This window comes from Ictidomys tridecemlineatus, chromosome 4 (genome assembly GCF_052094955.1).
Source record: "Ictidomys tridecemlineatus isolate mIctTri1 chromosome 4, mIctTri1.hap1, whole genome shotgun sequence".
NCBI classification, from domain to species: domain Eukaryota; kingdom Metazoa; phylum Chordata; class Mammalia; order Rodentia; family Sciuridae; genus Ictidomys; species Ictidomys tridecemlineatus.
Window position 1 is genome coordinate 150,078,666 of NC_135480.1, and position 26,420 is coordinate 150,105,085.

General features: G+C 34.6%; 1 protein-coding gene across 7 annotated transcripts in view; it reads left to right on the forward strand.

Moving 5' to 3' along the window:
* The window catches only part of Kdm4c (lysine demethylase 4C), a 382,463-nt gene that overhangs the window by 251,316 nt on the left and 104,727 nt on the right, over window positions 1-26,420 (forward strand). For 6 of the 7 annotated variants that reach the window (XM_078047622.1, XM_078047621.1, XM_005327972.5 and 3 more), the window contains 2 exons: window positions 12,701-12,756; window positions 15,068-15,176. In XM_078047622.1, the coding sequence (XP_077903748.1) occupies window positions 12,701-12,756; window positions 15,068-15,176 (165 nt within the window). Of the gene's footprint in view, window positions 1-12,700; window positions 12,757-15,067; window positions 15,177-26,420 lie in introns of those variants that run through there. The other variant, XM_040285752.2, reaches the window with a different exon arrangement.

Here is a 26,420-nt window from a genome sequence, read left to right on the forward strand (position 1 = left end):
GTAAACCTAATATTCTTACCCATAAAGAGAATTTGTATTCTTTCCCCTCTCCTCTTCCCTTTTTCTCTCTGTCTGCCCCCAACCCTTTCCATTTTATTCTTTTAAAACTTTTTCTGAATGTAAGTATTTCTGTAAATGCCCCAAAATGACTCTATGGCTGACCACAACTTTTATTCATGAAAGAAGACTAACATCTGGCAACCTAAAAACTTTCTTTAATTACAAAAGCTAAGTCCTTAATGCTTTATATATAGAGTTTTAAAGATAGTAATAAGATTTTCATAGATATCTGAAGAACTTATAATATGAAATTCTAAAGAATAAATAAATATAAGTGGATTAAAGAAATGAAGAAGAAATTTATGTGTAAGATTCTCTTTTAAAATGAAGGGACAGTGTAACAATGCTGGCGGTTGTTTCTGTCCAGGAAATTAAGGTGTTTCCTTAGGAACTTTTCAGGTGATAGAAGCTGTGGGTTTTGTTAGAGTATCATCAGTGGGAGTGAAAGCTGCATGTGAAGACTGATAATTTAACATTGTAGAAAGTCACTTCTCACGCAGTTTCATGATATTGACTAATCATGAGTTGCCAGGCTTCTTTCTGTCCCTGGCAGCATTAGGCCTATGCTGTCATTTCATTGTTACTTTGAAAAATTCAAAATAATACCTTATGGTATATCTTACCAAGGAGCTTTTTTATTATCTTCAATAATTGTTGGGAAGTTTTAGTAGTTCATATGCCTATATTCTAAACAGAATCTAAATTTAAAAGCAATGTAATGAGGTTGTTCAAAAGAGATGTATTTAAGTTCTATAGTCCTAAAATTCCTTGATTCTGGTTTCTTTGTAGTTCCATTTTTGCTTTAATTAATTTTCTTTAAGAATTTGGGATCTTCAAAAAAATCTATTTTTTTAAAACCTAGTTAGATGCAGTGAGTTAAAATAAAGAAATACCATCTAATACTAGTAATTATTGGCCAGATGAAAATTCACTTGTAATTATATATTTTCATCATTTTATACAATTCATCAGTGAAAATACTCTGTGCGATACTGATTTTGGGTACATTTCATTATAAATTTTCCAGACATAATCTTAATGTAAACTGTGTATTTTTGAATGATATGTGACAGTATAGGTTCAATTGTAACAAATTATACCACTCTGATGGAGGAGTTGATTATGGGGAGGATGTGCATGTATGGGGAGTGGGTATATGGGGAATCTCTAATTTCTTCTCAGTTTTTCTGTTAATGTAAAATTGCTATGAAAAATAAAGTATAATAAAAATTATTCCAAGGCTTTATTATAATTTTATCTAGCTGCCTTTTGGGAATGCATGGTAGTGTACATTATGTTTTAAATTTCTTTTTATTTCAATATGTCTCTTTATACTTAATTCAGGAGAATTTGAATTTTTTTGACATTAGTACAGTATAAAAATGCAGGTATCCATTATGATTTTTAATGACTATTGCCATGCTAGGAAAAATAGACTTTGTAATGAAGAAATATTTTTTAAAACCATTTTTTAGGTTAGGAGTCTCATTGTCTATAATGAAATGCATAAACTAGGCAATTTTATACATTTACAGAAAAAGCATTTATACATCTACAGAAAATACATCTACAGAAGAGCATTTATTGTACTCTGCAGAATGATAAAATTGTACACATATAACTAATGTAATGTTCTGTTCCTTTTCCCAAAAAACGGTTTTAAGAAATCAAAACCCATATATAGAATGTGTCTTCAGTTCAGCCTTATTTACTGTACTATATTTTACTTCATTTTTGAAAATAGAGTAATAATTATATGTGAGCAAACTTACAAAAAGTAGAACATGTCAGCTTGGCAAGGTGGCAAATATATGTAATCCTTGCTAGCTGGGGGACTGAGGCAGGAGGATTGCAAATTCAAGGACAGCCTAGACAATGCAGGGAGACCTTGTTTTTAAATATGAAAAACAATTAATCCACCCTAACAAGTTGAATTTGCAAATGCAGTAAAATCAAAATGAACATTTTGCTGCTTTGGCATATATATTTTTTTGTTTGATTGTACATAAGTATCATGTATGGATGGAATAATTGTTGCCATTCCATGTCCTCCAGTGGTGCACATGGCTATTTTAATTGACTCATGAATGAAAGGGAAGTCTTTTCTCTGCCTTTATCAGAGTCTCAAAATTAATTTCTTATACTCCTTGAGGGTTAATCGTCTATATGAAGAATTTTGACTTTTGTGAAACCTATTAAACTTCTTGATTTTTGGAGTGGGTCTTATTTTGACTCTCAGCCTGATGTCTCAAGTAGGAAGATCTGTGTCTTGGAAAGCTGGTCCCTCCTGACATTTTTGAGAACAAGCCTCAGCCCCTTAATTGTCTAGATATGTCTCCATAAGAACTGGCAAATGGGGGAAGCTGGGTTCTTTGACCGAGTTTTCAACTTTCACCGTAGATTTGAGGGTAAATCCCATTGATTGAACCTATTTCCGATAGATGGAGGTACTTCTGATAGAAAGCAACTCCACTCCCACTCTATTGAGTCTGAAGATAGTGCTTTCTGTCCTATTTGTCTAATGTAGAAGTTCTCTCTTAGGACAAGGATGATGAGAGTTGAACTAAGTTTTTATGGTTGAGGATTATGTTACCAGTATTCCATTTAAAAAAAAAAAACCTTATTCCTCAATATCAATCTCATAATAATTATTAGAAATTCTATAGATTTAATTTTTTTTTGTTACCGTCATTTAGCTCTCAGAATCTTTTTTTTTTTTTAATATTTTATTAGTTTTTTTTTTTTCCGGCGCATACAACATCTTTGTTTGTATGTGGTGCTGAGGATCGAACCCGGGCCGCACGCATGCCAGGCGAGCGTGCTACCGCTTGAGCCACATCCCCAGCCCCTCTCAAAATCTTTTGTTTTAGAAAAAATAGTTTCATCACTTAACTTCAAAAATATAAATTCAGGGTAACTAATGATTTACATAAAAACTAATGTAAATTGTATGGATAGAATTTTCTTAGTTTTTACAGAATTTAGTGCTAATAAAGACCAAAGAGATCTACATCTGTCTCAGAAATCTCCTCTATTACAGATAATGAGTCAGCAGGTTTAAGAGAGTAATTCCTTTGTCCAGGATTCCCTACTCTGTAGTAAGAGAACCAGGATTCATGGAATTGGCTACTTAGTCCTACAGATTGCCAGGCTTAGATTCGTTCAGCCCAGCTACTTGCTTTTAGAGAGGGAAGAAGTCTGAAGAACTAACCTACATCAGAAATGTTTTCAGGTGGTCTTTGTTCACATTGAAATGAGAGCCAGCACTAACTTGCAGTGTACTGAGTTATCTACTTAATGTAGAATAATTGGTGTTAACAGGTGGTTGCACAAAACAGGTTCTTTTCCCTTTTATATTTACTTTATTTTCTGGCCAGAGGACTTTTCCAGAACTGGATAATCTCCTGAATCCAATTTCCCAACTGACAACAGCATTGACATTTTTCTTTTGTGAAGAACTCTGAAGTGGCTTTGTAGATCAGAACCATTGATTTTTAGATCACATTGGCTTATGGCCTTGAGAGGTCATGGTGACATTGCTGCTCTCTCTGATATGTTTTATGCTGTATTTCTTTTCCTTCCATGGGATACTGTCAAGACCTGATGAAGAGAGGCTGTCAGCCTGCCAGGCTGACTTTGATCTACATACAAAGTAAAACGAGGGGGAAAGAAAGGCCCTGTTTGTGTCAAAGGCAGAGCATTCACCAGTGGGCAGTGTCTGTAGCCAAGTGCTTGCTTTTGCTGCCTTGCTTCTGTCTATAGAGGTGTCTCTGGAACACCAGCCAGAACCCTACTCTCCCATCTGAGGCAGTATATTTGGTCTCAGAATTACCTCTTCCCTCCTGAGGAGGCAAATTATTCCAAACAGTTTCAGACTTACACCTTGGCTTACAAAGGACAGAGTGGTAATAATTATTTTATCTTAACCAAACAGAATACCACATTTAGTATATCAATTGTACTGACAGCCTAACTATGATATGCAGCCTTTCTATTAGGGAACTGCTTACAGGCCAAAAAGTCACAAAACATTTTTCTCTGTTCTTTCCTTTCACTTTTGCTTAATAAACACCTTCATCCTCTTTTGTAACAGAAAGAGAAGTCTACATAGCTCAGTGTAAATGGAACTGTATTCATAAATAGCTTCTTGATTGAGAACAAATGCTTCATTAATCTTAGTGCTTCAACCAGAGAGAGCACAAGTAAAGTCAGGAAGAATAATGAGTGACATTATGGGGAGCCTAACATTCTGTACTACACATCAGGCTGTGCCTGCCTGGAGATCACTTGGCTGCAAGGCGCATCTCCTTTGCAATGAGGAAGAATGGAGGGGACAGAAACTGCAGTGCAGGCATTTCTCATGAATGGTAAAAATTAATCCAGTGACAGGATGAAGAAATCATATACTTTGCTGTTTTTTTTTTTTTTTTTTTTGTCGATGGTCATGCTGGGAAGAAAGAGTAAACCAGCTGAGTCTTTATTTGAAAGCAAAATGTTATATAGTTTTATCTGTGTTGGATGTATGTTCAACTTGAAGTTTTGCACAGGATCCTGGAAATACTATCATAAATGTCGTAAGCTCCATGTGATTTACCTATGATCAATCGTAAATTATGCAGATACTGCTCTTGCTACTACCTGTCATGTAAATGGCTTGCTATATAGCTAACAGGCAGGTGCTCTGTAAACCTCAAATTAATTTTCATACTAATGTAATCAATGTTATTAGAATGATGAATCTAGGTTTAAAGAAAGTGTTTTGAAATAAATGAAGAGTATGATTTTCTATTTACTTTTTCCCTTTTCACAAGTGGCAGTAATTTAGATAGTTAAATCTAAGTTTATTTGGTCAATGTTATAAATTTAAGGAAAAAAAACTATCATTCTATAATTTAGAAAACAATGCAAATTCCATTGACATACATACTATAATGTTCTAGGAACATAGTTACTCAAAAGTTTCCTTTCTGACAATATTTAGAGATGGTTGTGGGTTAAGTTAGTCCTTGTCAGTTTTTCATGTAAATGTTAAAAGAGATAAGATTTTCAAAACTGCTAAGTATTTCAACTCAACTCTACTTCTTTTCAATAGAAAGACAGCATTTTGATAGGGTCATTAGTTTTCATTATTCACTGTTCATCTTTTCACTAGTTATATTTAATTTAATTACATTTAATTTTAATGCAATTTTTTGTCATGGGTAGGGATCAAACCTAAGGCCTGTATATGCTGGACAGGTATTCCACTAGTGAAGATATACTCCTGACTGTATATGTTCATATTATTTTAAGTTTCCACATATGAGAGAAAACATGGGATACTTGTTTCTGACAAGTATCCCATGTTTTCTCTCACTTGTGGAAACTTGTCTTTTTGCAAGTCCAGTAATTATTTCTGGCTCACCCTCCCCAAGCTGAATATATGTTGCATTTTAAATGTTGTCTCTCAATTTCAGGCATGTTACTATGAGAAGCCTTCTCTGTCTTTCTTGCCCATACCCTCTTGTTCCTGGACACAAGCAAAATCATTTATTCTCACTGTGGCAATGTGATTCACTGATTCTCTCAACTTTTTCTAGTCTGTTTCTTCATGTCTCTGTTCTCTTTTTAGGTAGTATATTTATTCCTTTGCATATACTATCGACTCCCTTGCTGTTTTCTCACTTTGTTATTCTCCTTCAGCATCAACCACCCAGGTTATCTATCTGTCTGCCCTGTACCTGCAGTCCTGTAGCTAAACATGGCTGCAGAGAACACCCAGTAGGCAGAGTGTTCCTGCTTTTAAAAACCTGATGAGCTCATTTTTTATTTTACCAAGCAATAGGAAACCATCAGAATAGACCTACATATTTCTATGTGCATTATAACTATAATTTCTATGTTCCTATCTCAAGCCATTCTCTCCTTTATCCATGGAATCTCTCTTCAAATAACTCATCTTTCTTTCCCCCACATCCCCAATATTCCTCTCTCTAAACTGGGTTTGGTGGCGCACATGTGTAATCCCAGCAACTCAGGAGGTTGAGGCAAGAAAATCTCAAGTTCAAGGCCAGCCTCAACAATTTTGTGATGCCCTAAGCAACATAGCAAGAGCTCATCTCAAAATAGGAAATAAATTGGTCAGGGGAATATAGCTCAATAGTAAGGCACCCTTGGCATCAATCTCTATTAATACCACTTCCTGGAAAAAGTAAATCATCTCTAGATGATGCACATTTTTATGCAAACCATCATCTTCAAATGAAAAGACCTCTTGTCAATGCTGGCTACCACCTTAGTTCTCTGTACCCTCATATAGTAAAACTCTTAAAGACTTGTCTTTTCTTCTCCCTAATTTCCCCACTTCCCTCTTACCCTATTGTAGTTATAGAGTGTGCTCCACGTTTCCATATTATATGTTTCACCAGCAGGATCTGTTGATCACTGCCTCCTGTTTGAACTGCCATCCTCATTTAGTTTCCAGCATCTTGTAGACTCCTGCTTTTCCTCCTACTTTATGTGCTGCTGCTTTTCATGCTTCTTAGCCAAGTTCTTTTTCATTGTCCCAACCAGGTACTGTTTCATATTCCCAGGTCTCAAAAACTTGGGCTCCTCAAAGTCTGTGTTAATGCACATCGTGTTATCATCCTACCTCAGCTTTAATGGTATTGAATTGCATCTATTCATTGATGATTTGTATATTTATAGTGCAGACCCAAATAAACAACCTCATGTGAAGCACTTCTGCTCCCAAGTCCAGTAATTACCTCTGGCTTACCCTCCCCAAGCTGAATTCTAGATCTACTTTTCTTGTACCTTTCCTCATTTCCAGTGACTGGGAATTTTGACCTCCCGCTTGATGAGGTCAGAAGCTTTAGAACTAGATTTAAGGTTGTTTCCTTTTTTTCGTACTTTACTTGTGTTTGAGTAAATCCTGAGTTCTTTACATTCAAAATGAATCTAAGAGTCCTGACTTCCTGACTGGTTCTTATCACCTCTATTGATACTACTCAGGTATAAGCCTCTCATTACCTCTTTTTTTTTTTTGCATTATGGCAGTATCATTCTGTTTCTTACCTCTACTCAGGTACCTTTATAGTCTGCTGTCCACATCAGTGAGCCATTTAAAATGTAAGTCAGATTATGCTCTTGCTCAAATTTTATAGTGGCTTCCCATCTTGGTTGATGTGACCTATGAAGGTTTTCCATATGTGAACTTTTATTTGAAGATTGATTAGATATTCTTGTTATCTCTGTGAGTACCTTTCATAGGAGAATAGGCCAGGGGTCTACCTATATTCCTCTTTCCTAAGGAACTCTGTAGTCTATTCACATAGCATTTGACCTCTGACCATCTACATAATCTGCTCTTTTTGTCAGTCTGCCTCTTCCTCCCCAACCCATATTAAGTTCCCTGAAGATAGAACCATTGCCATTTACTATTATAGCTCTAGAGACATCATGGTGATGAATAGTTCATTGAATGAATGTTTTTACTTATTATACAAATAGATATGAATATCAGTGTTGGAGAATTCACTTGCTAATATTAAATTAATTGTAGGTTGTGGGATTTACATTCAAGTATACTGCAGAAAAATTGTCATTCAGTTTTCTAATCAGGTAAAGTTCATGCCACCACCCCATCCTTTCTCCACCCCAGACAAATGAGCCACATACGACAAAATGATTATTTCATGTTTTGTGGTTCAGCACAAGTTTTGCTTTAATACGATAATTACTCTTTGTTTTCCCTGTTTAGGCAGCCCAATTTTACAGTTTTGCATTTCTTATGAACATGTCAGATAAATGAGAGAGAGGGAGAGCGAGAGATCCTGCGTGCTTGTGTGTGTGTGCAGGGAGTAGGTGGGTTGTACTTCAATCTCATAATTTTTCTATAGCTCTGAAAATTGGCTTTAGTGGCACTTATGGATATGTCAGCTAAAATGAGAGCTTCTTACAAGGCAGCTTGAGAATGTTTGTATTGGCATTTCTTTAACTGATGTTTTATAGAAGAGCCATTGGAAGGAGATTTCCCTCTACTACAAGTAATGAACAACTGCAATAGCCATATCACAACAGTGCATTTCCCACCATTGTTGTTAATGTTGTGTCAGCATTTTGATTATAAACACTCTTTTTCATGGTTTAATAACTCAGCCATAAAGAAATCATTTCATGTTGTAAATTGGTATACTTATGAGCGGTTCATCTCAATGGTGAATTTTTTATGAAATCAAATTTCAAAAATATTTGGCATTGTTAAAAAGGAATTTTGTCATTGGTATTAGGAAAGGGAATGGGACCTATGCAGAAAAAAAGTACAATGTTCACGATATGATATGATTTTGTATTTTCTCATTCAGTGTAATTGTCCTGAGGGGGGAAAATGCAATGGAATGGTTTTTTTTTTTGTTTTTTTTTTTTTTTAAATGTTGTTCTTGGGAGACAGAAATAACAGCTGCCTTATAGAGTAATCACGTTGTAACAGGCATTTTGGTGTGTGTTTTTTTTTTTTTTAGGTAATATTGGTTGACTAGCAATATCTAAATCTTTATAATAGTGAGTCATTTTATCATTTTATTCTGGCTGTTATTGTTCCTGGAAAAAGTATGCTTATTAAACACACAAGAAAACAAGGCTGGTAACAAGCACAGACTGTTTAATGTTATTTATTTATTTTGTTCTGCAAGACTGAAGAGTTTTCATATCTACATAGGTTAGATTAGAAAGAATTTCCGGTTTCCTGAAAGAATTTATAAGATGTCATAAGTCCACTATTTAAAAATTTCTCTTTGAGGGAGAAAAAAAAGGGTACAAAGTTGGGTAAACATCCAGCTCTTTTAATTTTAAACTGCATATATTCAATTTAAAAAGATTTAATTCTCTCTCTGTGTGTGTATGTGTGTGTGTGTGTGTGTCTGTCTGTGGTTTTTCTTTTATTAATTTGAAATTACTTAATACTGTTAGCAAAGTTCTCTAATTCCCATCATGCTCAAGTTTTGAAAGCTCAGTTTTTACAGAAAATTACTGATAGTGCTTAGTCCTTCAGCCTTTCATATGTTTTCTATGCATAACCTTCTGTTATGGCTTGCTGCTTTGGGGTGACTAAAATGGTCAATAGATTTAAATACCTTAGTGTTTTCCCTTAAATACTGTATTTTATATGTCTTAGTACCTTAGAGTTTGTGGATTTGCCATATTTTTTCATTACTATTTTAAATTACAAGCTTTAATCTATTCTCATTATTAAAATCCAGACATTACAAATAAGATTTAAACTAATGATAATTGCAGTTCCCCATAGCTATTCACAAAAGCAGAAATGAAACAATAGTAGATTTAGAATCCTCCTTTTCCCATTGAGGTTTATGTTTAAGACAGATTGTAAGAAGGTGAATTCCTGCATCGTAATTTATGTGCACTTTAAAATTTTGATTGATAATGCCAAATTGCTCTCTAAAGCCATCATAACAACCCACATACCTATGCATAACCTTCTGTTATGGCTCGATGCTTTGGGGTGACTAAAATGGTCAATAGATTTAAATACCTTAGTGTTTTCCCTTAATATTAGTATGTCCTGATCTTTTTTTATTTTTATTTTTTTAGTTGTAGATGGACATAATACCTTCATTTTATTTATGTATTTTTATATGATGTTAAGTATCGAACACAGTGCCTTACATGTGCCAGGCAAGCGCTCTACAACTGAGCTTATGGCCCCAGGCCCCATATGTTCTGATTTTAAAAATCTAAAGTTAGATCTCATTATTTTTCTTTATTTCCTGGAAGTTGGGTAACTTCTTATGTGCTTACTGACACTGAAGATCCTTTGAATCCTCTATTTTTCAAAAATGTGTGAGTTTAAAAAAATATTTTCTGGAAAACAATCTCTGATATATATGTTGGAAATATTTTCTTGTCTTAACATTGTATGTTGATTTGTATTATATACTTAGAATTTTAAATTTTGATATTTTACCTTAAATGTTTTATTAAAATATCATATTTATTTTAAATTAATATATTGTGTTGCAAGTGAGCTTGTAGCTAACATAGATAAACATGTTTGTGTCTTTCTGTAATGTCAGAATTTATTAAATAACAATGTATTTAGAGGCTGCACTTCTTTAAGCTGTGGCAGTTCCCTACGTACCTGTGGGTCACCTGATAGTATTAAGCCAGGCAATCACATATTTTTTATTCCAATTTTAATGACTAATATATATATATTAATATATATATATATACTGAAGTCATAATCACACTTTACACAATTATGTATATATAGGTTACAAAAAGGCTAAGAGAGGTTTAAGGGGGCCATAGGGTTTCTGAAGGCTGTACTGAGACCAAAGGCAAAAAGTAGTTATTAAAAGCAAAGAATCACTGTAGGCCATCAGATATGGTTACCAACCCAGTGAAGGGCTGTTCCAAAAAGCGGGAACTTCTTTTAGGTCAATATTCAGACAGACAGCGGTTTCAGAGCATCATCTTGGAGTGTCAGCTTGAGATGTGAGTCTGGAGTGGGCCATGGATGGTCCTCAGGGGCAAGAGAAACTGCATTGTACCAATTGCCTGATGGGACAGGAAATTGGAGGTTCATCTCTGTGGTACTTTTCTTACTCAGGGCTCATGATGAGTGACCAGGTGACAAGGTTGGTGTGTTCCCCTATCCAGTCTTTGGCTACTGCTTATTTAATGGGACTCAGATAGAAAATTCCTTTATTTGGTGATCTGATGTGTTTGATAAGCTCATATTGGCCTGGTTTTTCTTATATGAGTTTGATATGTATATGCATCCATGTACTTCTGATTAATTCTGTAAATTCACAAGTGGTCATTTTTATTAGAACATTTAATTTTTTAAAAAAAATCAGTTTCTGCCTTGTAGTTGTACTAGGCAGATGGTGATTGTTTACTTGTACAAACAAAGTATAGATTCATTCCATCTTAGCCCCTAAACTCAAAATGTGGTAACTCATGGTTTACTATTACCTTACAGAAATGGAGTAACTCAGAGTTAGGTACAGTCTGAGAACTACTGTTCTATATATCATGGAGTAATTTCAGAGAAGGTCATAGCTTGCCCTCCACAATTTTTCCGTATTTTATTTTAATAGCTTTGCAGTTGTGTTTTGCTTAAGTCAATTTGAGTTTATTTTTATATGTTAAAGATATACATGTACACACACTTTATTCAATTGGATACAGACTTTCTAAATACCTTTCATTGACTTTTTTTTTGTATTAGTGTTTGGTTAGTTATTTATTCAGGTCTTTCTGTTTTATAATTTACCCTTCAACTAAGAATAGCCTGCTATTTAATATAATGCTTAAAATTCATATTTTTTTGTTTAGAATATCTATTTGTGTTGTTTTTGAAAATGTGATTTGTTATTAATTTATGGTCTCTTGCATTTTCAATAAAACATGGACATATTTATTTTATCTTTTGTGTCTGATATGATTGGGCATCTAATTTATGCTTATGTTACCTTTTTTGTGTTTTGATTGTGAGTTAATATTCTTGGAGACTTAATATTTTGGAATATTTGATACCTTTGTTAAAGGCAGCTGTTGAATTACAGTTTTCATTTTTACATGAACATAGTCTACCATTCAAAAATATTCAGGTTCATGAGCTATGTAAGAATATTACAATAGTATATTTTCATTCTTTCTTTTTTAAAAAAAATATTTTTTAGTTGTTAATGTACCTTTACTTTTATTTATTTATATGTGGTGCTGAGGATCAAACCCAGTGCCTCATACATGCTAGGCAAGCGCTCTGCCACTGAACTACAAACCCAGTCCTATTTTCATTACTTCTAACCCACATATTTCATTTGTAACTTTTATCTTATATTTACTCCTTCACATACTGTATTCCACAATGTTGTTGTTTTTGTTTTAAACTGTTTTTTTTTTTTTGGTTTTGTTTTATTGATAGTAGATTAGAGGAATTCTTTGTAAAGCTAGGCAAAACGTCAGAATTAGTTAAGACATATCAACTTGGAGAATAGAGTAAATTTTAACATGTACAGTTTGAAGGAAGAAAAATCACAAATAACCTATTTTTTAAAAGTTACTAATGAGGAAATTTGGGAGAACAAGCTTGAAATTAAAAACACAAAGTTAACCTAGGTATTTAATTAAAATATTCTAGGTCAACAAAAGACACAAATGGTACTTCAGTGAAAGGGGCATCTTTTAATAGTAGTCTCTGACTTATCCCACATCATAAAGAAGCCTGCTGGAATGCAAAATTTTTAGCCATCCTGTGTCCATGGGTGGATTCCCACAGCAAAAGGACTGTAGTATTATGTATATTCTACACTCCAGATTTCTATTAATACCTCTCATGGCTCCCAAGTTCTCTTTTACATAGTTTTTCTGTAAGGTGGCAATCAAAAATGATACCAGGACCATGATGGTTCTCTCTGAGAGATGTATATCCAGAACATTATGGGGTGTACTCTTATCTTGCCCCCTCTATTTTTAATGCCTTTTCCTTTTTGAACTTGAATTGCCTTTATGTAATTATTGAAGGTTTTGGTTTTAAAATCAAAAAATTACAGGTTCTAGAACTATATAGATGCAAGGTAATGACTTGTTATATGTGTCTTATAACTGTGGTATTTTATTTCACCCTTAGGAATGCTGTCTCTGCAATTTGAGAGGGGGCGCTCTTAAGCAAACTAAGAATAATAAGTAAGTAATGTATTAATTGTGTTAAGTTTCATCATTTGTTTCTCCTTTCTAGAATCTCTGAATGACAGTTTGCCTTACCTCTTGTTGTATACATTGTTCCAAAGCTTTTGGGGTGTAGCTCTGCACAGGTTGTGGTTCTGTGCTTTAGACAGCTACTGGCAGCACTTTTGCCTCTGTAGAGTGAGAGTATTCAAAGGTTTGCTTCTGATGGTATGTGTTTGAAACAAAGAAGATTATCTCCTGTTTTACTAATAGAAGTTTTAAAATTAAGGTGGCTCACATTGTCCAGGTACCATTGTAATCCCTGTGTTTAATGTGAACAGTGGAATATGCCTGAAAATGGTGAAACAGATAACTTTATTAAAGATAAAATCTTTAATTTATTTAAATTAAGTCAATTGTAGTTGTGGCATTAAAACAAAGCCATTTACTTTTTTTTTTTTTTTTTGGTACCGGTCATTGACTCAGGGGCACTCTACCACCGAGCCATGTCCCCAGCCCTATTTCATATTTTTATTTGGAGACAGAGTCTCACTGAGTTTCTTAGCACCTTGCTTTTGCTGAGGCTGGCTTTAAACTTGCAATCCTCCTATCTCAGCCTCCCAAGCTTCTGTGATTACTGGTGTATACCACCGCACCTGGCAAAGCCATTTACTTTTAATATGAGGCAAATTAACAAAAATGTACATGTATTAATTTGGAAAAGATACCAAGAAATGTTGTACTAAGATGTAAGGGGAGAGTTGGAGAGCATGAAGAGTCTTGAAAGAGAGTCATGGGAACATAAAAAGAAGGTAATCTGGTTTTTATGGCTGTTTTGAATTAATTTTATTTTTATAATCATGACCTGATTTTAATATTGAAAATGGGGCATATTTTAGGGTCCTTTGGAATAGAATCATGTAGAAATGGTCTAAGCAGAAGTTACAAGCTTGGCACTTGAGGGCCAGATTCTACCCCAAAATAGGTTTTATTTTACCATACACAATTTTATCACTTTTATCAAAAGGTTGAAAAATTGAGAGACTTTTACATAAAAATTCAGATTTTTAAAATAGTAACTTGAAAAATGACAAGGTAATAATGTCTTGGGTTGTGAACATGGCCTCAGTGTGGCAGGTGGTCCCCAGGTCACTTTGATTTCCAAGTGTGTTTGTATTTGCTTACCTTCTGCCTGGCCCCATGGGCATTGGAGTTGAGACTCCTGGTATAATGCAATGATGCAGTTAAGATAACTGTGTGCATGTGCACATGTTTCTGATTGCTTAAAAGGGAGAGGAAAGGCATTTATCATTCCTATGTTAATGAACTTTAGTCTAAGAAACTGTAGTTTTGCTTAATTTTGGATCATTTTTCATAATCCAAGTTGATATGATTGGCTGTATTCTAAAACGTCTTCACTAGTTTTTAGATGTTCCACAGGCTGTGCAGACTGTGAGGTGACTTAAGTGTTTCCTGTAAAGACAAATGTGATAAGAAGTTCTGTTTGTACCCTTGGGGTAAACTGTAGAATGCTGTCTTTTATTTAAATGTTTAAGAATGCTCTGGTGGGAATGACACCTGCCCTCTCTTCCTGTGGTTTTGACAGACAGGATGGAATCTGTTGTTTAAGTGAAATGAATATGCCTTGGCTTAAAAATAGGTTGATGGATTTGATAATGCTTTCAAGATTTCTTTAAACCTCGCAAGTCTTTATATTTATTTGGTGGTACAACATTTGTGAGACATATAATAGGAAAGTTGAAATTTCTCTGGACTAATTCAGATTGTGAAAGGAGATATTTGGTTTTTAGTAGGAGACCAAGGAATAAGTTTTTCCTAATCTCTAGGTTCCTTTGGTTATAGTAGGGTAGTCATAAGAAATAATTTAAAGACTGAATCAGTATTAATTCTTGATGAAAAATTGTACTGTTTGAATTTTGCTTCATGACATGTATTTTGTGAAAAAGTTACATTGAATAATATTGACCATTCTTTTGCCACATATTGGTTAGCTTAAGCACACATATTTTAGCATCAAATGAAACAGGAAACTTCCATTTTAGTATTTTATATATCAAGTGTAGAAAGTATGTATATTAACAGGCCTGAGTCCTTGGCCTTTAGCTAGTTCTTTACATCACAGTGTTGTGCTGTGTTGTACTCAACATATCTAGAGGTTTAACATGCAAAATTTGGATGGATTTAGGCTTTTGGCTTTCTTTCACATCTGTGTGTTTCCCATCTATGAGACTGCCATCACCAGGTTGACGTATGAAGGTATGTGAGTTTAGGGAACTTTTGTTTATGTTTAATGTCTCCTTTCCTGTAGGTGGGCCCATGTCATGTGCGCCGTTGCGGTCCCAGAAGTTCGATTCACTAATGTCCCAGAAAGGACACAAATAGATGTAGGCAGAATACCTTTACAGAGGTTAAAATTGGTGAGTGGCAAAGCTTATTTTTTACCTCATAAATTAGTGTTAATTTCAAATTTTTATTTTTTCTTATAATGTACATTCCCCAGATAATATTTCTCCTAAGCTTCATTTTATTCTACCATAAATTTCCTTTAGCCTGAGTTTATCTATCCTTACAAACTATTTTCCTGTAATATTGTAAGTCTGCATAAATATCCTCAAAATCTGTTTGATCAATACATTTCCTGAATTAATGTGAACTTTCAAAATGGAGACTATCCAGTGAGATTCTTAGGAATGGAGAGCATGGTCCAGCTTTGTTTAAATTGTTTAGTGTTTCTATTTTTCTTTTTTCTTTTTTTTTTTTTAGAGAGAGGGAGAGAGAGAGAGAGAATTTTAATATTTTATTTTTTAGTTATCAGCGGACACAACATCTTTGTTTGTATGTGGTGCTGAGGATCGAACCCGGGCCGCACGCATGCCAGGCGAGCGCGCTACTGCTTGAGCCACATCCCCAGCCCTTGTTTAGTGTTTCTTTTGCCTTTCTCTGTTTTTTCTTGACTTAGCAAAATATATATAACCCAATTTCATCATCTCCTTATCAGGAAGAGATTTACTGAGAAATACAAAAGCCTTTATTATTACTAAAGGATTTTCTCAATCATGAATATCTACAAGTCACTTAATAAGCCAGACTTGCTTGTTATTTTCTGATCTATTCAGAAACTTTTATGGAAATCTGTCACTGGCTTCCCTTGTTAAGAGATTCTTCTTTATTCCTCCCACCCCCAATTGAAAATATAGTTCTTTGATTTCTTTAACATTGAGGTAACTTTTTAGTTTTGCTCGATTGTAAGTCAGCAGATCATTAGTTTGGCCTTTATATTATGTATTCAATGAGAACTTTCTCCTAAAGTTTAACTGCATGACTTAACATACGGGTGATCTCAACATTCTAGAGTTTCTTGAATCTTTATTATTTTGATTTGAGCTCTTTCCACTGGAGAACATTTCAGTCCATATCAGTGAAACTCTTTTCCTGTCTGTCGCTTATTTTCTTACAACTCTCTTCCCCCAAGGGGAGCCAGGTAGTATACTGTCTCTGGGCCTGTCTCTTGGGATTTAGTCAGACAAGGGTAAGTGAACATTATTTCCCATCATAATTCCACTAAGGATTTTTTACTTAAAGAGAAAATGTGTTGCACTTTCATAGAACTGGGGAATTATGATAGCTAATATGATTGATGGGATCAGGATGGTTAGGATGTGGCAGCTGAGGTTTTATAAACTAAGACAGAAATGCATGAACTGCTTCAATGGCTCTTTGACTATGTGTGAGAAAAACCTTATCCCCTGGTCAACAATTTAACAACAACAATAAATTGGATGTGGTGGCATAATCCTGTAATCCCAGCCAGTTAGGAGACTGAGGCAGGAGATCACAAGTTTGAGGCCAGACTCAGAAACTTAGCAAGGCCAAAGAATCTAGTGAGACTCTGTCCCCTAGATGAGGTAGGGCTCAGATTGTACTTAAGTGGTAGAGTCCTTGTCTTCAATCCCTAGTAGTCCACTACCCCTCCAAAAAATAGACAAAACATTTGAAAAAATTATAATTATAAGATACTCAAGAAGATTGGATTACCATGTTAAAAATTTAATGTTTAGGGGGACAAATGTTAATGTCTAGTATTTTAGTTTTCTTCTGATTATAAAAGCAACATTTATTTGTAAAAATTCAAATATTACATTTTTAAAATCACCTTTGATTCTTTATCCTGAAGGCTTTCTCTGTTACTGGTATGATATCCCTGACAACAAGTGTCATGGCTTTGAGGCAGCTGTTTAAGGGCTGCTTTAGTGATCCTTTATGATTTAATGTTACACCAGTTCCAAAGTGCATTTGAGAGAAGAGCAGGGATGGACATTCTGGCTTATTTTAAACTCATTCAGTTGTTATACCTAGACATCTGATGACTGCATCTGAAAATGATGAAGCTCATAGTTTTCTTTACAGTGTTGTCCTTCAACTCAGTTGTGCATACCACTGATTCCTTTTTATTGATGCATATTACTTACAGAATAGTGGGTTTCATTGTGACATATTTGTACATGCATCTAATAAAATTTGATTAATTTTACTCCCTAATATTTTCCCCCTTTCCTCCTTTCCTTTTCTTCCTTCCTTCCCTGGTCCCCTTTCACTTATTTTTAAAAGAATGTTTCTATCCTTAAATGATTGACACCTCTAAAAGAATATATCTTGATTGGATTTAAGGTTATCTAAATTCTAGTCTATTGACGATATAGAGCTATGTCCACAGACTTACGTAGATGTCTGTGGTGCATGTATTTACACGAAAAATGAGAGACTATTGACAAGATATTTTTTCTGTGTTTCATATAATTTTATATTCTTGGAGATATTTTTGTAATAGTATTTATCAAAATTATCACAGTGGATATCTTTAGTAAGATAGTATAAGGGGAAAGAAACTTCATTTTGAAAAAAAGTCACTCCGAAATTGTGCAGTAGTTTGAGAGAGTACAGTGACCAGCAATCTGCACATCATTTCATCAGGAATACTTAAGAATGAGGATCTTGGTGACAGGGTCTGTTTCCCAGTTTTTACCAGCATCCCATAGTTATCAAGACTTCGAAAAATAAATTTATACATGGTTACTTGTTTGAGTAGTAACACTATGCTCTGCTTTGTGCATAGTGTTAAAAGTGCACTTGCCTGACATTAGCATTTTTTTGAAGTTTAAGTGGTAATCTAACAGGAATGTGGTCAACAAGAAACCAGACAAGTAGTTTTTTGTGGTTTTTCATCCAGGCCAAAGTGAGTCCAGGCAAGTTGTTTTGCTATGCCTGTTGATTTAATATATGTGCCTGCTAGAGTTTCAACATTTTTTCTGGAAATGTAGACATTATCCCTTTTCTGGACTCTAAACTGTTCATTCACATTTCTATTAGCATAGATAAGAATTATTTGTATGTCAGAATCAATTTATTTCTCCAGTTTTTACTTGTTGTGCCAAATAATATGTACGTTTTTTAATTGAGACATGATTTCTCTAGCATCTTTTGTTGTGGGCACTGTCATGTGTAGCACAGCACTCAAGCATCCTGTCCAAATAGGCACTGCTCTTGGGATGTCAGGTGACCCTCATTTGGGAATTCACTGATCTACAGGGAACACCTACACATGAAGAGAATAATTTCATTTTTGTTATTTTATAAATGGAGAACATCTTTGTTGATAGACTCAAATTGAACATTGAGAGGACAGAAATTCCTAAATTTTTAAAAATGTATACTATTTTTTGATGAATTGTTTGAATTTCTTATTTATCAATAAAGTAATAGTAGTTTGGTAACATGCATATTAACTACCTATAATTGAAAATTATATATAATCTATTTTAGCATTTTTTCTTATAGAAATTGGACCACCAGGTGAATACTAATGAACTTTAACTGAATATTAAAATTCTGTGATGTGGGTATACATACACATAGTAGCCACTGGATAGATATTTATAAAATGAATATAACGTAGCAAATGATTGTTTATTAATTGTGCTTCTGATTTAAAATGATTATTACTGGAGGGTTTTGGCTGTCTCACCTTTCCTCCTTTAAATTTAATGGAAGTGAATTCACATGCCTTGTGGCTGAAAGTTCTGATCTTGAAATCTGTGATCAATTGAGGATTGAACATTGAAGTGGACCAGTGGTCTTCCCAGAAGCAACTGCAGTATCCCCAAAGCAACTCTGAGTCTCTCCATAGTAACCACTAGATGGTGGTGTTGCACCATATACTCAGCATGTTGCCCTTAAACTACCACTTGTTTTCTTTAGGGCCTCATCAGAGCCCTGCCCACACTTTCACTGTGTGTCTGTGTTGCACACTGTGGTGCTCTAGGTCAAGGGATAGCAAACAGGGCATTGAAAGTATTCCTTGGGATACATTCAAAGTACTGAATTCCAAATGGCAATATTTTAGTTCAGGTTTTCATTTAGCCATATAAAAAGAACTTTCCCTTGGGGCAAATTGAGTCTTTCTGTAAAAGATGCAATGTTACTAAAAGTTACTAACTGCGTGCAAGAGGCTTAAAGAGTGGGCAAATATAAGTTTAAAATGTCTTCTGAACTATTTTAAAAATAGAGCTATTTTAAAAATACTCATTAACAGTGTCTTTCTAGAATATGGAGTATTGGGATTTATGCAGTAGTTTGCTAATAGACTACTGCATACTGTTGCATATATTTGCAGATGTGTTTTACTAATGCTGTTGTTGGCCTTTTATTTATTTAAAAGTTTAATCTACAGCCTTAAAAAAAAAAAAAACTCCTGTAAAATTACTGGCACGGAAAGAATTTTGTGAGCATATGGGAAAGGATTTGTTTACTGAGCAGATTTTTCCCTTGTAGGTGTAATGACCAGTTTAAAAAAATGAGACATTGTGGGTGTTGCCTGTTATCATATAATCTAATGGAAACGACAATGACCCTAGATTTATTTTCAAGACATTCTTTTATTTCTGGGTTGGTTTTAAATGTTTTTAAATGCTTTAATAATTCATTGTTTTTAAGTGAAAAATTTACTTCAAAAGTATATTTTATTGTAGAAGTCTTCAGAGTTTGGACTAATTCCCTTTTCTTTGACCATTTTTCACTTTTTTGTGATTATTTCAGAGCTTTTTAAAGTAGTTTTGCTCCATTTCAGCATGCTGCTGATTAAACTAAAGCACCAGTGGCTAAAGGAGAATCTTTCTGTTGTGGGAGGAATAGCTGCATGTTACCCGAATGGGTTCAGAGCAGCCAGTCCAATAGGAAGAATCATTTTCTATGTTAGCTTCAGCATTCTTCTGGTTTTTCAGTGCAGATTTTGAATTACTTACTATTTTTCTTTCCTACACATTTAGGATGAATTCATTTGCTTCTGAATGACTTTTCCTTATGTGAAAAGTTATCTTTTGGCAAGCTTTGTCATTGGCAGTCTCTTATCTGTGTCCTGCTCTTGTCCTCTACTTAACCAGAAAAGAGCAGAACACTTGCATATTGCAGGACCAAGGATGAGAAAAGCACTGAGGACATTACATGTGCCCTTGTGTGTGTGGCTTAAGGATGTCTAATCTAGGAAATTTTGAAGTCATAGGTGATTGTGCCTGAGGACAAAAAGAAAACAGTGGTCCTCAGATGCTGTATATTTTAGAATTTATAAAGACTCATCTCCTGTTCTTCTTGCCTTCTGCCCTGTTTTCTCTACTATGTGATTGGTTTTCCATAACTGTTACTGAATCTTTGGAAAAGGAGCAAAATTGTGCAAAAATGAAAACTGAGGGAAGAAAGGTAGAGAGAGATGAAATACCCATTAAGTTAGAGTGACTTGTTCTTGTCCTCATAGTAGAAAAAATACCTACAATAATGATAAGGAGCTGGGGATATGTAAGTTGGTAGAGTGCTTGCCTAGCATGTATAAGGCCCTGGGTTCAATCCCCAGCACAACAGGAGTGGGGGGAAGAAAAAGATATGGAATAATTAAAGTCTTGATTTTAGAGAGGGTAAATAATGTTGTCATAGTATGATCACACAGAAAGGAGATAACATGATCAGGAAGCAAATAATCATAAAAATATTTAGAGTTCACTATACAATCTGAGGGAAACTAGTAAAATAGTTTTAAAAAGCATGGATTTCTGGTATTTGTTATATCCATTCATGAATGTTTATTCCATGCATTGACCACTTTTTCAGATTAATTATAAGAACTGTGACTATTTTGTAAATAAAAAGCAAAGCAGGTGTGTGGCTTGTAAGAAATCTTGGAAAGCTGTTGAGAACCCTTAATACAAATATTAGTTTTAAGCACTATTTCTAGTTGGAAGTAAAGTTTTCTAAAATGAATGTTGTAAGAATATTTAAATATTAAATTGTATGCATAGGTGCAGATGATATTTATTTTGATTATTCCCATTGCATTAAAAACTTGGCATTGTTCATTGATCAGGAATATATCTATTCTCTTAGTGGCATAGCACAGTGTCTTTAGTTTCTTTATCTTTAGATATTTCTAAGACTTTTACATTTGAATCCTATTTCTGCAGTCAGATAGAGAAGAAGGATGAATTTTAGAATAGTGGAAGTTGCCCCTGGGCATTCGACGACCTCCAGTTCCTATTTGACAAGTGAACCCAGCCAGGCACAAGTGTTCTCTGAGTGAAGAACATTATTTTGAAAAGGAATTTACACTGCAATGATGACTGAGCTACAAGCCGTTCAGTATCTGGCTGAGACCATGCTATTCTGCTTAGAAGCCTCTATACACTTTAAAATTTGTACCTGAAGGCAAATAATAGTGAACCTGAAAGCCAAAGATTATAGTTTTGAAAGGTACATCAATTCTGAAAATAGAGTGGTTTCACTGTGGTATTCCATCTGAAGAGTTGAATCAAGGGGAAAAAAATACAATCAACCTTCCTATTTCTTAGAGGAAGGCACATGTGCTATTGTGAACTGACTCATGTTATCAGATATACTGAATACTAAAAATAGAACCACTGAGAGAAGGATGGGGCTTGCCTCTCCTGCTGAATGATCACTTGCAGTTCTATTTAGTTAATGCTCCAGCAGTGTTAGTGGGCAACTTCACTGTCTTTCTAAAGGAATCTGTGTTGTATTTAACAGGGCCTCCGTTGATACATTTTGGGAAATATAAAGACACATTGATTATCTTTCATCACATTTAAAGAATAAAATAGTAGCATTTTAAAAGGCAAAAGAAAAAAGGTCATCATAATCCACATGAAATAATGTACAGTTTTGTTCACATGTTCAGTTATGAAGACAAAAAAAATTATATAAAAAAGTAAACATTGAAAATAATCAGCAAATTTGTTGTTTTAAACTCAGAAGAAGAAGAAGATATTACAGATAATGTGATGATGGTTTGGGCTGTGGGGTTCTATTATCGAATAAGTCTAGTATAAAATTTTCCAATATTATTGAAGTAATTTACTTCAAGATTTCAATGTATAGGTCTCCAACATTGTAAGGTTTTTAAATATGTGTAGTTATTTTTTTAAAAAGCATATTAGTGACTGTATAGTACTTAACTGTCAGAATGATTTGCTACAGGGACTAGATCCTATTGCAAACTGTCAAATTTGTATATTGCTGTAATACCAAACCATAAAATCTTTTGAGTAAAATGGAAAATGTCAGATGGGCATGACTACAAATAATATACTTTTTGAAGGCTGTAGATGTCTGTAGGAGAAAATGTGTAAATTCATGAAATGTTATCTTGTTAGTATGGATTTTCCTTTATCTTTGAGAGGAAAACTGCAAGGCAAAAGGAAATTGATTGGAGCCTTTAAATTTTTAGTTTTGAACTAATTTTTCCTGAGGGCTATTTGAAAAAACATTATTAGATAGATAAGTAGAATAATTCAAGTAATTCCTGATTAAAGAATATTGTGAGTAGTATTTTTTAGCTTGCATTGCAGAATGTTCCATTTTTGCTGATCTTGTCTGTGTGACTAGTGATTACTGACAGATCTGTTAATTGAGTTAGTGAGCTGGGGTCTGGGTTTCAGAGTCAGAGGTGACCCCTTTCACTCCAACACTGACTGGGTCAATACCAACAAACTGGGGCAGCTATTAAGATGGCACTAACAATCCACTGAGTTTTGCTTGGTCAACAATGATTGAAAGGAGAGACAGTATAGTTTTGGAAAAGTACAATCATTATTAGTGTTTAGCGGGTTCATTATTTTTTATTTTGCTGAGAGTAGGAGGCTCAAGGATTATAATCTTTTTTCAATATTTTAGTCTAAATTAGGTTGTTTGTCCCTAGAAGACTTTAAAAAACAACAAAAATTTTATTAAATGCTGAGTAATTTCTGGTTTTGTAATTAATTTAACATGAGTGACTGTGGTATATTTTAGGGAAGATCATACAATTCAGTGATGTCCTTGTCTAAATTAGCTGGTTACATACAGGTATCATCAGTTTTACCAGCTGCCAGTTGCTTCTATTGATTTCAGTATAAAACTTTCTCGGCATTTATCTGTATTGGCTGTTAGATCATGCAATTATTAGAAGTCTCTGTTGAGTTTGAGTGTGTGGGATGTGGTTAATAACGTTTGAGTCCTGCATCTTCCACTTTGGCAACCTTGGCCATGGAGATCTGCCTTCTTAAATCTCATCTGGGGTGGTTGAGAGGATGAAATGAATAAGGGAAAGACCTGGCTGATAGTTTTCATTCAGTGCTAGTTAGCAGTATTAACTATTATCAGATTACATTATTTTTTACCCCTTATTTTTCTAATTTTGGTAAGAACTTAACTACATTAAACTACCTTTGGGTAGTTTGCAAACTATAGGAATTTTCTTTTGAATAGATATTGTGCTGCTGGGTTTCTGTTCTCGTGACTGAAAGGCTCAGGGATCACTCTTGTTGAACTGGGCTAATTGGTCTGCACAAAAAAACCACAGAAGAGACACAAATACCTTTTTCTTTGGGGGGATTCCTGTGACAGTTCCTTGGACCTTAAGGGTCCACGGAGGGAGGGGGGGGAGAGAGAGAGAGAGAGAGAGAGAGAGAGAGAGAGAGAGAGAGAGAGAGCGAGCGCCACCCACATGATGACCCCTTTTATTGAGGAGAAGCTATTCAAATGAGGCAAGGGGTCAGGTTTCAGCGGGCTGAGTCTATTTTCATGATGTCCACTGTCAGCAGGTTGACTGACATCTTGGTAGGCCACAACCAAGGGCGCACATTAAGAGAAGGGGACACACAAGGCACTTCCATGGAAGATTCTACCCTAAACAGGGCAAGGAGTTCTATTACAAAGGAACAGGGGAGCATAGCTGTAAGGAAGACTTGTTCAGGCAGGAAGACATAGTCACTCCTCAAACCCTAGAAGAGCCGGGCAGTCTAGCAACATGGGTGCCTGACACCACATTGCCTAGCAGGGGAGTAACTTAATTCATGGGCAAGGTTGGTCTCCCACATTGTGCCATTAAATGGAAATGTTCTGTCATCTTCCTGGGAGCATGGCATAAAGTGGTTTTTCTACAGATATCTGAAATCTGTTACCTTTCTCTGCAGTTATTGCTATAAACCATATGATAAGTAGGTTGATGTTCCCTAAAACAGGAGTCTAAAACAATGTAGCCATTGTTTCATTTTGAGAATGATCATTGTGGTTGGTAAGTAATCTTGTTCAACATGGTTCTGCTGAACACTGATCTGTGGTCTTGCTTCTATTAGCTTGCAAAATGCAGTGGAGAGTCTTAAGTGGTTCAGGCGTGGGAATGATTGGCCCATGAGAACTGTAGACCATCTGGGGTCGTTGTGACCCATCTGGTAATGGGTCACGAGAAGCATTTGCTAGGGCGCTAGAATTCTGCTACTCCTAGATTTGTAGCTGTGTAGCAGAGTGCTCTCAGTTTACAGGGTTGATGTATGTGATGTTCAGTTTCTGTTATGAGTAGGGGGTGGTGAACAACTACTTTCTATGGATGCCATTTTGGTTAGTGATCTTATTAAATCTTTAGCTGCATATACTTTCTGAAGTGTAGGAGTCAAGTAAGACAATGTCAGCTCTAGAAGTTTCATTTGTATTCTTAGAACAAATGAAATGAAATGAATTTGCAAAAAAATCCCCAAAATCTTCTATAAAGTACATAGTATGATTTGTAAAAAGATGAACAAGAAGGGAAGTTCAGAGTTCTTGTGAAAGATAAATGTGTCCTACAATCAAGAACATCATAACCTAAATAAATAAAGAAAGAAAGGTATTGTGTCCATCTACAACTAAAATATATATTAAAAATATACAATTACTATCATATTCATGAAAAATGTGTTTATTCCAGAATTTCTTAGTTTTTTTTTTTTTTAAGAGACAGACAGAGTTTTTTTTTAATATTTATTTTTTTAGTTCTCGGTGGATACAACATCTTTTATTTTATTTTTATGTGGTGCTGAGGATCGAACCCAGCGCCCTGCGCATGCCAGACAAGCGTGCTACTGCTTGAGCCACATCCTCAGCCCCAGAATTTCTTAGTCTTAATGGCAGTTTTATTTTAATATCTTCTTTTTTTTTTTTCTTCAGAAAACTACTGGTTTTTTTTTTCCATTAGGATAAAATTTTAAGTGTGGATTTTTTTCTATTGGAAATATAAAATATATCCTGTTTTTTTCTTAAAAACTAAAATATTTTACTTTAAATAAATCAAAAAAGTAAGTGAATAAATTGATCATGTTTCATTTCAGGAAATTTCTTAAGGTTAATTAAAACTTTTAAAAAAATTTAAATTGTGTTGCTCACAATTCCTTTGAAAAAGTCATCAATTTTTAAACATTTATTTGCTTTGGACAAAGCAAAAAAAATGTTGTGAAATATTTTTACTAAATTGCAGACATTTTTCAAAAAAAGAATCATGACATACTGGCAAAGGTGTAATTTTAATAGACTAATGAGCTTTCTGACCAGAGCAGGCTGAGCCTCATCTGATTTTTACAATGATGAATTGACTGTGTCAAAATTTGCAATCTAGTCTGGTGAAATATTTTACTATGAAAGTTTAATTCTCATTTTTTATTTATGAAAGCAGTGGTAGTGTCAGAGCAGCTCATAACATGCTGGCCATTTGCTATGATTTATTTTAATGAGTGTCACTTGTTGATGTGTCCAGTGATTGTTGACCCAAATTTAATTCTAAAAACTCTAAGTACTATAAAATATACTATGTCAGCCACTGTAGTTTTGGGTGGGGGGAAACATCAAAACCAAAAACAAAACGTCACATCACACACACACACACCAAACCAAATAAAACAAAATCTGAATAGTGTTCTACAAATATTTTCAGTTGTCTTTTTCTGGCTTTTGTGATATCATGACTTTTTACTTGACCACTGTTACTGGGGGCCAATGGTGGGATAACAACTTTTCTTGTTGGAGAATCTATCTACATGATTTCTATCACAAAAGTTATATTTGAAATATAATAAGATAATTTTCATCAGGTGGGGATTCTAGCTTGTCATTTCTTCCTTTTTTCTTTTTACTACTGGGAATTGAAGTCAGGGCCTCTTAACTACTGAACCACATCCTTAACCATTTTTTTATTTTTCATTTTGAGACAGTCTCCATAAGTTGCTTAGGGGCTTATGAAGTTGCTGATTTTGAACTTGTGATCCTCCTGCTTAGCCACTGGTGAGCTTGTCATCTTTGTAATGGTTTTGAGGGAA